Here is a 14804-nt window from a genome sequence, read left to right on the forward strand (position 1 = left end):
TTTCGGAAAAAGAGGGCGGAAAAGCGAAGAGGCTGAACGCGGAGCGTCGAGAAGTGCCGATCAAAGTTGCCCGCGTTTGTGCTATTTGCCAGTGTGTGGTGGGCCGTGACACGAGCGCGACAACAAAAAGGCCCAGAATTCCCCTCCGACCGGATCGCAACCGGAAGAGGGAGCATAATAAGCATACAACGATCGCGTACAAAAAAAGCGCGCGGAGTGAAAGTTCCAAGAATTTGTCGCAACGGGTTCCAGCAAGTTGAAGGATTAGCCACGGCCACGAAAATGGCCCACTTCTCGATCACCGAAATGCCGGACCTGAAGGTGACGGACACGTTCCCCAAGAGTGGCCGTGTAACCGAAGGTAAGTTTGCACGATCATGGTGTCACGCCCCTCGTCGGCAGGGCACAGGAAGCGATTTATCGTTATCACCGATTGCCTAACCGAGAACCGGGACCGGCTACTACCGTGACTGATAACGTCTATTAGGGGCTGATTGTGGCATTCTGTTTCGGCTAGGGCCATCACAGCGAAACGGAGGCCAACATAAACACGACAAATGTACCATGCACACATACACCAGCACACCTACACACCGGCCGAAGGCCAAAGAAATTAAGAAAAAACCTAGGGGCCCTTCGCCAATTTGGTCTGATTAATGATCACTCTCGGCAATTAGTGTCACACTTGCGGCTGGAAACGGAAAACTGCAGCACGATGGGTAAAGAAAATGGACAATCGAGAAGAAAACGGCTTTCACCCCGTGGCCGTGGTCATAAGCGAGCAATGCGCAATGTTAACACCGCAAACCCCACCACCCGATCGGTGAGGTTTAATTTAATTCGCCTCTTATGTTGACTTTTAATTGGACACAATTTGTTGCCTTCCACCCATCGCCGAGATCGCTGACTGATGGATGCCCTGCCGATGGCAATGGAGGGCACGATTGAGAAGAACAGAGGCAAACATTCAACTTCCTTAATACTGCGCCCGCTTCTGTGGTGAGGTGTGGGAACTTTACGTGGCCCAGGGACATGGCCAATTATCGCATCGGTTCGCCACCAGAGATCACCGCCGTTTGACAGTTCGCGGGACCAACAGACACTTGATAACCGGGGCGTATCATGTGCTCCGTGGCGCCAATCCGTTGGCTACGCCCCATTTCGCTCCAAGAAGCGATCCCGTTCATCAACGGAATCCAGCGCATCAGGCGCTAAATGTGTGCAGTGCGGCAATCGGTTGCTTGCCCTTTCCGATGTAAGTTATAGACGGTTAATGAGGACCAGAGGTGCTTGCTTGAAGTAATAACCTAAGAGAAGCACTTCACCGTATGCCTTATTTTAGTGTCTCGCTCACAGATCGACCCTCATTGGTATGCACAGCTTGATGATCTTCCCAGAAGGAAGTCACCGCCAGGCTTGGCTTTCAGATGCACCGATCAAGACCAACATGGAAACCCAAAACAACGACCCCATGTGTCACCTTCGGGTGACAACGCACAGTGGAAGAAGCATTCTGGAGCGACTAGCTCCCTCTTGGTCGATGGCAATGAACTCTTTCCGAAGTGCCGTCGACTCCCAAAACTTGCATGCGGCACATTTTGCGGCCATGCTTCAACAATATTTGTAGCCTCTTTAGACGCATTTAGCGTTACCGAGCGACATGCTTTAAGAGGCTGTGTCCGTCCCCGACCGACGGAGGGAAAAAGCGGCGCGGCAATCCATCGTTTTCCGGTGCACTGCGTCCGTTCATCATCAGCCGCCGCCGTGAAACAACAACGCCGCGAGTCGAGAGGGCATCGGATGGGTCCGCGGCTATTTTTGGATGATTCACGATCGCCCCACCGGTCGGTGACTTTTCGATGAAAACGATTTTCCCGTCACCGTTCCAATGGCCCATGTGGATGATGTGGATTGATTTTCGAAATGGTTTTCCGCACGAAATCGGATGATGATGATCAACCCACGAAAGTTACTCTCTCGCCATATCTTTCATTTTTGCATAAACCCCACCTCGGCTCGGCTCCCCAACTAGGGGGCGAGAGAGGTTTCAAATTCGTTGTGAAAATAGTGCTTCTTAGCTTGATGATGATTGTTGTCGACGGTGGTGCACTTTCTCCCAAACACCACTCTCACTCCGGAGCACACGCGTCATTCATTCACACACGAAAACACCCCGTCAAGTGCCATTTTGCAACGAGGTACGATGCTGTCCTGGCGGGGGCAGCGGGGTTACGCTGGTCGGATTGTGCCGCTCGGCACCAGCACCGTTCGTTTTGGCTCTACGATCATCACCGCGGTTGCGCTCCATTTTCCGATCTCCGATTTTCCGACCCCGGCCCCGAGCGACGATCATCTGCGCTTCCGTGGTTCAGTGTTCATAATTTGAGAAAATTCCCCTGGCGAGAAGGGGGAGTGCATTGACACCGTAGTCGTCGTCGTCGTCGTGGCCACCGAACTGGGAATGGAAACGATTCACTGGAATGTACTCGCGCGCCAGTGCCGAGTGGGTCGAATGGAAAGTGCCAGGTGTTTCACTGAGCCCCCATTTGCATTGCCAACGGTTCGGTGCATTTCCGGTGAAAGGTGATCGCTTTGATGGCCGCAGCGTGAACAATAGAGATACGTCCATCGGGATCAATTTTTCGAAGTTTCCGCGATCATAATGTTAATGTGACGCACCGCACCCAAACCACTCCATCATGTTCAGAGTATCTGCATTTCCCAAATGATGAAACCAACAACAATACCATGTCGTCTGTCTGGTAGATGCGTATTTAGATAGTACTTTGACTCTCACGGCGACTACAAACCGTTGGCCACACGAAGCCGGATGATCCTCGGTGATCATTAAACGAAACGCTCATCTAAGCCCGTTCCTCAGCGACGGTCTGGTAACTGTCCAACCAACCCTCCCGGTTGCGCCGCGGTCGATCTGGTTACCAATCCCGTTAGTTTGCCGAGGAAAAAGACTTTCATTGCATTCGAAAAACAAAACCAGTTCCCAGTGCCGCTGCCCGATGAAGGCCCCATTTTCAAGGCCCGGGCGGTGGACGTCCACCGATAAGCGTTTGCAAGGCGAGGGTTTTTGTTTCTCTATGCCCTTCGACGACCGGGACCTGTTCTGCTGTGGCCCACCGATCACGGCGATGATGATGATGATGACGATGGGCGTCAAACAGGGGACAATCAGTTGATAATGCTGCTGCGGGGCTCGTTGGAAAGTGAAACCGGCTTCGGATGCGCCTGAGCGGCGCCCAGGATGGCAAATTAAGGGTCGGTTATCAAAGTTCCCAAATAAAGTTCATGCGCGGTCCGGCGGTTCCGGCGGTTCCGGCGTGAAGATCGTGAGAAAGCAGCGCGCACTTACTCAGCTCTGAGACCGCGCTCTCTGATAAGCAGCATGTTGTGAAGCACGGTGAGTGGGATTTATGCGCCGAGTTCAACAGCCCTGTGGAGAACCTGTTTGCCATCATATGATAGATGATGGTTCGGGATGGCAAGAGAACCTGCACACGCGTACCAACTCGTTACGAGCGCTGATTTATGAATGGATCGCTGGTGCACCAGCAGGCAGCCTAATGCAGCTCATAAATCTTGCCCGTCACGATGGTTCCACGGTATCGATCCGCTGCTAGGTTGGTCCGGCCATAAAGTACCGCTAATTGAAATGTCTTGCTCGATCGAGGGCCCTCGCCTGCCTTTTGCATGGTCCATATTTTTGAAGTCTTTATCTGTTCCGTCATTCGACTATGAGATGCTCATTAACGTTTGGGAAAATGTGCGCCACTGCCTAAGACAATGTTACGTTTTCCGCCCACCAGACTTTTGTACTTAAAAAGCGTAACCGATCAAACGACAGATATGGACAAAAAAAGCGTTTTATTCGGCAAACGCCCCATGGAAAATGTTTGTTCGCTTTTGATCCGATTCTCTCACAACGGACTAGGGTCCCAACACTTTGTGGCGTGGCCAAGCGCACCGAGTACAATTTTCCACTCGATCAAGCCCACGCTGAGCTCTTATTAGGCGAGCGTTTTCCCCGTCGCAAATCAAAAGGTTATTTCTTTTTTTCGGGTTGGCGCATAAAAGGCGCATTTAAAACAAACGACCGACAGCGACCCATGATACTCACCAATAATAAATGGGGATCAAAACAAGATAGAAAGTTGGGCGATTGCGTTGGCGATCGCACTGTGGAGATTAATTAATGATTTTTTTCTGTTGAACGAGGAAATGGTCGGTATCGGTAAGTGTCCCCCGAATCCCTTTCACCGCAACACACACTAAAATGCCTAATGCCAATTTGTAGTATTGCTCAATAATAACTTTTAATGGCGGGTCTTTATTAATTTATGTAACAGAGTGCGGCATTCCTCAGCTGGCAGCGTGTATCAGAAGGAAGGCTTAGTCGAAGATCGATTTGTTTTTGTGGTAACACTGGTACAGTCCGAAGGCCTTATCGCACTTCGACTCCCCTACGTCGCTTTTCTCGCACAGATCGGCAAACCGTTCCACCTTCTCGATCGGGTTGCCCTTCGACAGCTTCGCCACCAGCACGGTCCGGTTGGTGGCTCCGTTTTCGTCCGTGAAGCCAACCTTGGCAAAGATGCACTGGATGGTGCACTGGATCAGACGGATGAAAGAGGAGAGTTGTTATCGTTGTGAACGCCATCTGCAACCTTGGTGTGCTTACCTTGGCCACCTCACTGTCCAGCGACGGATCACCTTGGCGCATTTTCTTGGCAAACTCTTCCGGCAGCTCGCCGCCCAACTCGGCGTGGCAGGCATCCGCAAGCGATTTGGCGACCTCGTGTTGCTCCTCGGTGAAGAATGCCTACCCGTAACAGAGACCGGTGGGGTTAGCTATGGACGAATCCCTAGGCGAATTCCCCTCCCAGATCGCACACTAGCCAGACTTACCATCACCGTCACCGCGGCCAGCAGGACACCGAACACGATCTGAAGGCTCTGCATTGCGTTGGCGTCGGAATCAGCGGATCGAAGGACTGTATCACGTTCCGCACCGAAGTCGCGCTTCCGAATGGGATGCTCCTTGCTGACTGCCGTCGCCTTTTATATGCTGACCAGGGCAGACAAATAATAATAAAACAACCACTAGCCGCGTGACCATGATTTATGCTCTCCAAAGAGGATCCCCCGTCGGTTCACAGGCTCAGGATCAAATTAATGCAGCCCCGCCAGAAGGATGCTGTTGTTTGGCTGTGGCGATCATTCTCGTTTTCGAATGATCACGGTCAAGGTTTTCAGTGCCGTGGTCGCGATCGTAATAGGACGCTTCGCGAAGGTTAACCTCTTCTTTTCCGATGGCATAATTTAGACACTTTACGTAACTGTACGATGTCGTCGGTCGCACTCAAGGACGCGTGTCTGGAGTGTTGTCTTGTTCCGTGCCGGTTCCTCGTCCTGTTGCAGTTTACGCCTCGGCTCGGGTTCTTAGCTTCAGTTTCAGTTTCTGCATTTCTTGTCCTCTTTCTTGACGTCTATCTTAAACCTGTAAACCGCAAACGTGTTTTCGCTTATTTATAGCCCCTTAGCAGCTATAAACAAACCATTCTTTTATTAATCGTTCCTTTCGCAATGCATTTTGGGATTAAATACAAAAGCCATGATTTATCTATCTCGAAATGTCAAAGAAATTTACGTGACTAATGGTTTTCCCTGTTTTCAGTTTGCAAGGAATGGCTCGTGCGGGAAGACGGAGCATTGGCCTATCAGCTACAAAACCAAGAGAGTGAGTTACCTAGAGCCAGTTCTAATGACCCCAATCAATAACCATAGTTCCCGTCGTGTACGTTCCCGTTGCAGTAAGTGAGCACTATAGAGGCAACAAACAGCGCAACCAAATCGTCCGGCAGGACTTTCCGACCGCCCTCACGGAGCAGATACGCGAGAAAGAGGATGCCGAGCGGCAGGCGGCTCTCTACCATCAAATGATCAACGAACAGTAAGTGGCGGCTTGCGGTCTTCCTGTCGGATTGAACTAGCTAACACATCCTTTCCGTTCTTTTACAGGGAGGAGATGGACGCAAAAGTTGCTCGCGAAGTGGCGGATGAACTGAACCGTGAGACGCAGCTGAAGCGTCAAATGGAGCAACAAAGAAGCGAGATGTTAGCGCGCCGGCTACAGGAGCAAGCCCGTCTAGGAGACAGGAGACACCAACCGGCCACCGATGGTCGGCCTGTGCACATGGAACCTTCGCCGGAACACGGCTTCCCTTTGCCACTGCCACCACGAACACAACCGAAACCGACAACGTCGCCGAATGGCAGTGGTCAATCGCAGCCATTCCCGGCGGCACACTCTCCACCGTTTGCCACGCCGCAAACACCTCTCCAAAGCACTGCCAGCGGTTCTGGGGGATATCGCCAAAATAGTGCGGTACCCCAGCAATCACCGCCCGATCTGCACTACGCTTCGCTGGATCTAAACTCACCGAAACGGCCACCGCCGCAGCCGATCTTCCAAAATGGCCGTACCACAGACTACCACGAACCATTCCCTCCGCCACCACCACCAATAGCTGAGCCGAACCGGGCGGCAACGATCAACTACCATCAGTACTCGGACGAGGAGGACGAACCGACGGCCACCGACGGAGGTTACGCCAACGTTAACCTACATGCACACACGCCGGAAAAGAAGCAACCGAAACGACCTCACCTGCCGCCGGTAGGCATCGACAGCGTGGACAGCATACGGCCCTACGATATGCCGCTAACGGTCGACCATTACAATGGCGGCGCAGGATGCGGATACCCGGCGTCGATGAACAACATAGCCGCAGCGGCAAGGGGCGCGGGAGGTCTCCCGGCCGGGGCTGCTACCCGCTACTCGCACAACATTCTTCCCGGGAACCCAGAGCCGGAGTATCAAAACAATACCAACTTCAACAAAATGTCCCCGGAAAAGTATGTCGTTCCGGGGGCGATCCCCGGACCACCCGGAGGCCGATCTCAGACGGGGTTGGCAGCGGGCAGCGAGATTCCTTCGTACTCGATGGGTGATGGACCGACGGGCGGCTACCGTCGGGCTGAGGCTGGTATTCTGCGGAACACTGGCAAACCACCGATTAACTATAACCTATACGATGACGACGACATCGAGGAAGCGCTAGCAACAACCCAGGCCGGGGGCCCATCTTCCTCGGGTTACGGTGCTCAACAACAGCTACAACATAACCTCAACCAACACATTGGTCTACCGGTGGAGCTGGGCTCGGCGATGATGATAGGAAGCCAAGGACCAAGCGGTGTCAGCAGCCGCTACACTGGCAGCGGTGGTGCTACACCGAAAGTTGGCGGCTCCGGAATGGGTCCGTCGCATCATGCTCAGCCACCGGTACAGCAGCAACATCTCTACCAGAACCATCATCATCATCATCATCCACAGGCATCCACGTCGTCCCATGGCTCGTCACCGAGCCACTCGAAGCACAGCAGCTACGACAAGACCGACCGCATAAGAACGTTGCAGGACTTGGGCCTCGCTCCGGACGAGATACAGGAGATCGATCAGCGGCTCGAGCAGGAACTTCGTGACGCGGTAAGCTACTGTAACGTTTTCTCGGGGCAAGTGGATCGAATCGACGATGGGCTACGAACGGGCCGCCGGCTATCCCGAGCGAGTCGGAGCTCTGGACTTCATGTGAACCTCCTGTCGAATACCATGACTAGAGACTGACTCGTTTGGGATGGACGGTGATTGTGTTGATCCCTCGTCGAGGATCGCGCGAGACAGTAAGGGAATGGTTTGGGACGGTGCCGCTTTTATTTATTTTGCTCTGCTCTACACTTCCCGTAGGAATTGGCCCGGAAACTGCAGGAGGAGGAAGGCGATGGGCTGGATCAGGAGTTTATCGATCGTAAGGTGGCGATGGAGGCGCAGGACAAGGAGCTGGCCAAAATGCTCCAAGAGCGGGAACGGGCCAAAGCAAAACGGGCCCGGGAAAAGGCCCGGCTCAAGAAGGAACAGCGAATGCAACAACAGCAACAACAGTCCGCCCCGAATGGTGGCGCTCCCTTGGATGGTGGAACCCTGGAATCCATCGGCGACCGAGGAGAACCGCCCTCGGCCACCGGTGGAGACGTCGGTGGACAAGATGTCGTAGGGGACACTTCTTATTCGAACCCGATCGATATGCTTCAGCAACAGGAGCAGCAATATCAACGGCCGGTACACGGAACGGGTTCTTCGGGAGCGTCCAGCACCCGACAGTACTACGGAGCACCGATGCCTGCTCCCGGCGCACTCGATCCTCATCACGCTCACCACTATCGCCAGCAGGGCAGCATCTCGTCGCATGGCTCCGGTGCCGGAAGCCAGCATCACATCCCAAACACCCAGCAGACTTCACCTCAAGCGGCGATCAGTGACGAAAACTACTCCAATCCTATCGACATGATCAAACAGCAGAGGCAACAGCAACAGCTTCTGCTGCAGCAACAACAGCTACAGCAGCAACAACGCGGAGGACCAAACCTGAAGCTGTCGGCCAATGTGCAGCGGTTGATTGAGAATGGTCGCAAGGACGACGAAATCTACGTTCTTCCCGTGTCGGAGGAGCCCGGACTTCCGCCAGTTACGAGTGACCTTCAGCAGGCCCCACAGAGAAGTCCTCAGCGAGCAGCAGCAGCACCAACCAGCAGTGGAACTGGCCGATTGATGGCCTCTCCGGGATCGAGGTACCCGCGTGGCTTTTTTCGCAATCTGCTCCTCGATCATTGTTAATGGTTTTTGGTGTTGTTGTCAGGAACCAGTACTTGGACGATAATATCGCAGCAAAGATCGATCCCACGTTCGCGATGGGAGGTTCCCTGGGGTCTCCGGGTACGGCCACCACTTCACTAACGACTTCACCGGTCGCGCACTCCACACAGCCCGGTAAGACCACTCTCGCTTTCAAGCTTCTCACCGTTCCGTTCTCCATGACCAATTTTCTCGATTTCCCTGCTCTTTGGTAGATATTCTAGAGTTTTCCGATCCCGGTTCGTCTAGTCCTGTGCCACCGTACATGCCGATACAGGGCACGCGGCGTAACAACACGGCCGAGGGTAAGAAGCGCAAGTCGAAGGAACGCTGCGCCCAGCAGTAGAGCCGGCGCGACGTAGGGCTCATAGTATGTTCGGAGCGGGCCGCTGGACGGGAACTCTCTACTCTTGCGTTTGTTTAGTGATGCCATCGCAAGGCGCGCGATAAAATTTGGGGCCGAAAGATTATGAATCTATATTATATTTGCGTTTATTTATCGAAAAAACATGGATTAGTACGGAGGCAGCAAGAGTGTAAAAGTGAAACAGCTCGAACGGAGGTTGTTTATTTAATAAAAGCGAAATCGTAAGTTTTTTATAATCTTCCTTTTTGTTGTCCCCCGATGATGCATCGCATGTCCGAAGAGATAAATGATCCCGAAAAGGGGGTACTTCACGGCACCAATTTAAACGCACGTACCACCATCCGACATGTCCCGGGTAAAGTGTTTGATTGATTTCGATAAATGAAACTGCTGCAGCGAAACGCACAGTTCGCACAATTCTTCGTTCGACAGTGGGGCCATTTTCGCTCGAGAAGCTGACATCTTGCGACGTTTTGATCCGATTTAGATCTGAATATCACGATGTCTACTATGATTCGAAGGTGCAAAGCGCTATTGAGACAATCGCAGAAAGTTGTCACGGTTTGCTGCGTTATTTAACAAAGCGCGAGTAAATGTAAAATTTAAAAAATCACGAATCTAACGAAATTGGACATTAGAGGCATTAAAACAGTCAAAGAGACTTAATCCGCAAAACACGCTATGCGGCGACCCACATACGACATGTATTTTTATTCGAATACCAAGGGTCATCGGTCATGTAAACAATCTGCGATAAGGATTCGCTTCTGCGGACGCGGAGGATTTGCAACAGGTTGAAATGGTTATCGGCGAGATTGGTGAAGCCATTGGCGGTAAAATACAACATACGGTCTCACCTATGTCAAGGGAATTCCCAAAAGAATACTCAGTCTACCGGCCGGCCAGAAATGATCAAACCAGTTTGTGAGACCCACTAGCGAAACGACGCTTCATTGCGCATCGAGCAGTTCTCGAAGCATGGCCGCAGACGGATCACCGCTACCGTTGGTGCTAATTGCAGTTGTTTATCTCACGGGATTATGTAAGTACAGTGGGCCAAAGAGAGATTATTTGTGGTGCGAGTAGCGAATCAACCCTGTTTCCACTCTTCTAGGCCACGAGTCATTGTATGCTGTTTCATCCGAGTTGCAAGAGAGCTTTGGCGAAACCTTCATGCCCAACATCCGCGAATCGATCGATGGTAGGATGGTTGAACTATGTGTCCTTTCAGTTGACCGCAGTTTGTTTGTCCCCTGTGCTCCATAGATTGTCATATGCGTTATTACAAGTGGGGGGCAGGACTCAAGCCGAAGCCTGCCTTCGGGAGACCAGCCTATATGCGGGAGTTCGCCCATATGGCCGCAATTGGATGGACGACGTCAAACGCGTCCGTCGCGTGGAACTGCGGAGGATCGTTCATCTGGGAGAACTACGTCCTCACGGCGGCTCACTGTGTAGAGGACGATGAGTAAGTTCAGCCATCGCCCCGACTACGAGCGTGTTGGTGAGCCGTTAAGTTACGTCCGTTTATTTCATTAGCAACGTGCCGCCCGATGTGGTTCGCCTTGGGGATATTAATCTGTACAATGACACGGACGACCAGTATGCGCAGCAGCTGAAGATTGTCGAAATTGTGCGCCACCCGGAACACCGGTTCAGCACGCGTTATCACGATCTGGCGCTGTTGAGGTTGGAGAGGAATGTTAAGTGAGTATGAAGATGGCTCATAAAATGGCTCACAAAGAATTAATTTGGCTATTGGAGATTTTCATTAATAATTCATTTGTTTTGTCATCATCCCCAACCGCCTGTAGACTACATGATACGGTGGCGCCGGGCTGTCTGTGGAACGATGAAGAGATTCCTTTCCCGTCGATGGAAGCCACTGGCTGGGGAGCAACAGGATTCGGTAGGGTATGATCTTGTGGTTCAAAAAAGTTCAACTAACCAACTCACCGCTCGCAGGTCAAAAGTCCACTCCGATTCTTCTCAAGGTGTCCCTCGGGTTGGTGAAAAAGACCGAATGTGATAGGTTCTATCGCGTTGGTGACCGAGGATTGAAGCAGGGCTTACAGGACTATCAGCTGTGCGCTGGCGATGTGAAAATGGACACCTGTCCGGTAAGTCCTTCCCGAAAGCCAACCTAGCGCTCTTAGTGACGAATCAATGGTCGGGCCCTGTAGGGTGACTCGGGTGGACCATTGCAAATGAAACTGCTGCACAAAGGCAAGATGACCCCATTCGTGGTGGGTGTTACCTCGTTCGGTGGTGTGTGCGGCCAATCGATACCGGGAGTGTACATGAAGGTGGCCCCGTACATCCCGTGGATTAGTTCGGAGCTGGCGAAACGTGGAGAGAATGTACAAGGTATTACGGGAGAACCGGGTATCAGCAAGGAAGCATTTTCGGAGTTACTTCAGATTGGCTATCGATTGTAGAGTGGAGCTTCAAACCGTACGCCTGTGCATTGCGATACGTCCATTTGCGAGAGTACGAGGACGATGTTGTGCTCAATATATGGGATAATTTTGAATCGCTCGACGTAGGTAAGACGCACATGAGCATCTTTGACTCGAGCCAAACTGTATCCATACATTGGCCACGATCTGGCATGAGTCCGAGCAACTGTTATGGCGTTGTGATCGACGAGGACACTGTCGTTACATTGGCGCGGTGCGCGATTGCGAACAGGTTTGCAGTGGAACTACAGATTGTTGTGTGGAATTACTCCTTCTTTACGTTACCTTCCAGAACTCAACCCTCACACGTTGTTCACCAGGGAGAAAGGAGAAACGATGTTGTGCAAGCTCGATGGTATCCCGCATACAGGCCCAACTCTTTCTACAATGATATCGCCATCTTGAAACTGAAGGACCGGTTAAAATTTTCTTCTCAGTTTGTACCAGCCTGTATCTGGAGTGCAAACGAGCTTCCCGATCCTCAGTTCTACGTCACTGGTCAGGGAAGGAACGATTTGAACGAGTTTCATCTGGGTTCCACGCCCATAACGCTGGGTAAGCAACGCACCTACCGATCTTGCCACCTGAACTAGTTCCCTTCATTTCGCCACCATGCGGCAGATCCAACGATCGTGCGGTTGTCTGCAAGGGCCAACATTCTGGAGGCGGCCAACTGTTCGATTCCTGAGGAGTTCCTGACGGGTCTAAGTCGCGGTCTAGCGCAGGAACATCTGTGCTTCGGTAACAAACCATTCCTCGTACCGGATTCCTGTGAGATGCTATTCGGCGCACCGTTGAGACGTAACATTTTTCGTTTGCAACGCTTTTTTGAGCACATCTACGGGCTAAACTTGCTCGGAAAGGACTGTGGCTTTGGGCGGGCAGCACTGGCAACTTGACTTGGTGAGCACTTACAGTGGCTGAATTCGGTGCTCTTGCCCAATTATCGCGACGATGGAGAGGGCATTCATTTCCTGAACGCAGATCTCAGCGAATCGGAACCCTGCGTGGGAACGGATGGAATCGCTGGGCTGTGTGTGAACATAGACCAATGTCCAAAGATACGGTACGACATTCAATCGAAACGAAATGTGAATTTTTGTCATGGTGGCGAGATAGTGTGCTGTCCATACGACAATATTCGGAACGCAACCAATCCCGGTGCTCGAGAGTTGGACGATTGCGAGAATCGCTACAAACAGTTCCACGAGGAATATAAGATGTATCAACGGGATCGAATTGATCACTTCTACCATATGGTATGGAGTTGTCACCATTTTACTGGGAATTTGTAAGATAAATCGGTATCTATCAATTTTTTTACAGGTGTACTTAGGATGGGAGGCTAACGGTGAGACGAAATGGTATTGCTCCGGTACGCTGATCACGCGTAATGTCGTCCTGTCGTCGGCGTATTGTCTCACCAGGGGAGAAGCCCTCCCGACAGTGGCAAACGTGGCGGAAGGGAACCCCAACGCAACCTGGTACCAGCCCCGAGTCGTGCGCATCAAGGAAGTGATCATCCATCCTGGCTACGATGCGAAGAGTCTGCAAAACGATATCGGGTTGGTGCGTCTGGAGACAGACATTGTCCCCACTGCGCACAAGTACCCGATCTGTCTGTACCAAAACGAAACGCACACACCGCTTTTGCTGTTCCGCATGGTCGTAGGTACGGGTCAAAATCAAACCGATGATGAGATCCTGTTGCTACCCTGTTGAATTGTGTTCCTTGTTTTCCCCGCAGCTGACGGCGAGTCCGTTTTTGTGGAAAGTTACCCCAAGTATAACGTGGACTGTCGAGCGGTGCTTCAGGAGCATGATGCACGTGATCTGTTTCCAAACGAACTGTGCACGGACATCGACGGAAGTCCGGAGGGAGCTATATCCGGCGATCCTCTCGTGTGGTACCGACTAAACACTGCCGATAACTCATCGACCCAGTACCTGGTGGGCATGATAAGTTCGGGCCTTGCCGACCAGCAGCTAGGAGTGTACGCGAGAATATCGTCCCATATTGGATGGATCAAACGGATAATATAGTTCAGGATTAGCCTTCACAAGCAATAGGAATACAGTTTCTAGTGTTCCGAATGGAGACGCCTGGTGGGGCACAATGTCCAAAAAATCATGGCGTCCCCATGCCATCCCGAGTGATTCTTCGACTCCAGGATGGGACGTGGACACCCGAAGGCGAGATTTACTATGATGCCCTGGCCGTGACGGACTGGGAGACACTGGCACGGGCCTTTTTCGCTTGGAATTACATTTTGGATCAGGAGCAGGATTACATCAATTACAGGGTTACAAGGATTACGAAACAGTAAGTGTTCCAGAGAAGAGCTAGCTGGCCGAAGAAAATGACCGATCATACAAAATGCTGGGCGCGGAATGTTCAGTTTCGCAAACATCAGCTACGATCACTTCAAAGATACGGTAAGTTACGTTACATTCCTGATATAGTTACAGATTGGATTGTTGGATTGTGTGGATGAAGCAATAGGCTAATAAATTAAAGTTTCTATTAACCGTTAAAATAATAGTTCTTTCAAATTCCGCGAAGTCGATGCAAATTTCGAGCAGGCGTTCAACGCGAAGAAAATGAAGTGTTTATGGCAACTTTTTATGGCCAGCTGTCATTCAGCGCCACCTGCCTTCGTGTAGCCGAAACATAAACTTTGAGTGCTTTTAAATTTGAAAGCAACAGCTTTTCCGTTAAAATTTGATAATTTAAATTCGACGCAATTAACATTAAATTCCTCCGCTTTCCGCGGACCGCTTCAATTTTCAAGGCTCTTTTCGCTGCCTTCCCCGCTTCCGATGGAAATCGGTGCATATCCCCGACGTTGCAACGAAAATGCAACGCTCGGCGCATGTGTTCCGCGGGTCGGTGCAAATGCAACGCCTCCCCGTTGGAGAGCGTTCTGGGTGTGCGTGAGTGCGCCGTTTCCAGTTGCGGCGGGTGGTTGCAATCTGTGTGTGCAGCCCCAGGAAGAGATTTCCGGGCGGATTTGGTGGTGGAGCTGCAGGTGAACTTTGCACATATACACAGACGCGGACGGGCAAATGCAGCCAAAACTCACCGATCGAAACTCACGAACGTTTTCACGGAATCCGATGGGGGGGGCTCAGCAGTGTGCTGACCGATCCGGGGCATCCGGACGAGTTTGAAAGCGTTACTCCCCGCACCACCACCGCTCCCACTATCGAG

At 51.8% G+C, this 14804-nt stretch overlaps 3 protein-coding genes across 3 annotated transcripts; 2 read left to right on the forward strand and 1 right to left on the reverse strand.

Annotated features, from left to right (window-relative positions):
- Nucleotides 1-255: 255 nt before the first annotated feature.
- LOC131208864 (uncharacterized) lies at nt 256-9351 on the forward strand. Its single transcript, XM_058201778.1, has 8 exons — nt 256-361; nt 5690-5752; nt 5827-5965; nt 6034-6330; nt 6397-7564; nt 7823-8703; nt 8772-8902; nt 8983-9351. The coding sequence occupies exons 1-8, from the start codon at nt 283-285 to the stop codon at nt 9111-9113; spliced, it is 2889 nt and encodes a 962-aa protein (XP_058057761.1). The 5' UTR covers nt 256-282; the 3' UTR covers nt 9114-9351.
- On the reverse strand, nt 4372-5015 carry LOC131208867 (general odorant-binding protein 56d-like). The gene is made up of 3 exons (XM_058201780.1): nt 4921-5015; nt 4694-4834; nt 4372-4623 (listed from the first exon to the last, which is right to left on the reverse strand). Exons 1-3 carry the CDS (start codon nt 4972-4974, stop codon nt 4405-4407), a joined length of 414 nt encoding a protein of 137 aa, XP_058057763.1. The 5' UTR covers nt 4975-5015; the 3' UTR covers nt 4372-4404.
- Nucleotides 9352-10307: 956 nt separating the features above from the next.
- LOC131208865 (uncharacterized) lies at nt 10308-13636 on the forward strand. Its single transcript, XM_058201779.1, is given in 11 exon segments — nt 10308-10335; nt 10401-10602; nt 10674-10841; nt 10949-11043; nt 11100-11254; nt 11318-11501; nt 11573-11825; nt 11886-12148; nt 12215-12852; nt 12920-13265; nt 13341-13636. Coding segments are annotated over 11 exon segments (2628 nt in total).
- The last annotated feature ends 1168 nt before the right edge of the window (nt 13637-14804 follow it).

This window comes from Anopheles bellator, chromosome 2 (genome assembly GCF_943735745.2).
Source record: "Anopheles bellator chromosome 2, idAnoBellAS_SP24_06.2, whole genome shotgun sequence".
Lineage (NCBI taxonomy): Eukaryota > Metazoa > Arthropoda > Insecta > Diptera > Culicidae > Anopheles > Anopheles bellator.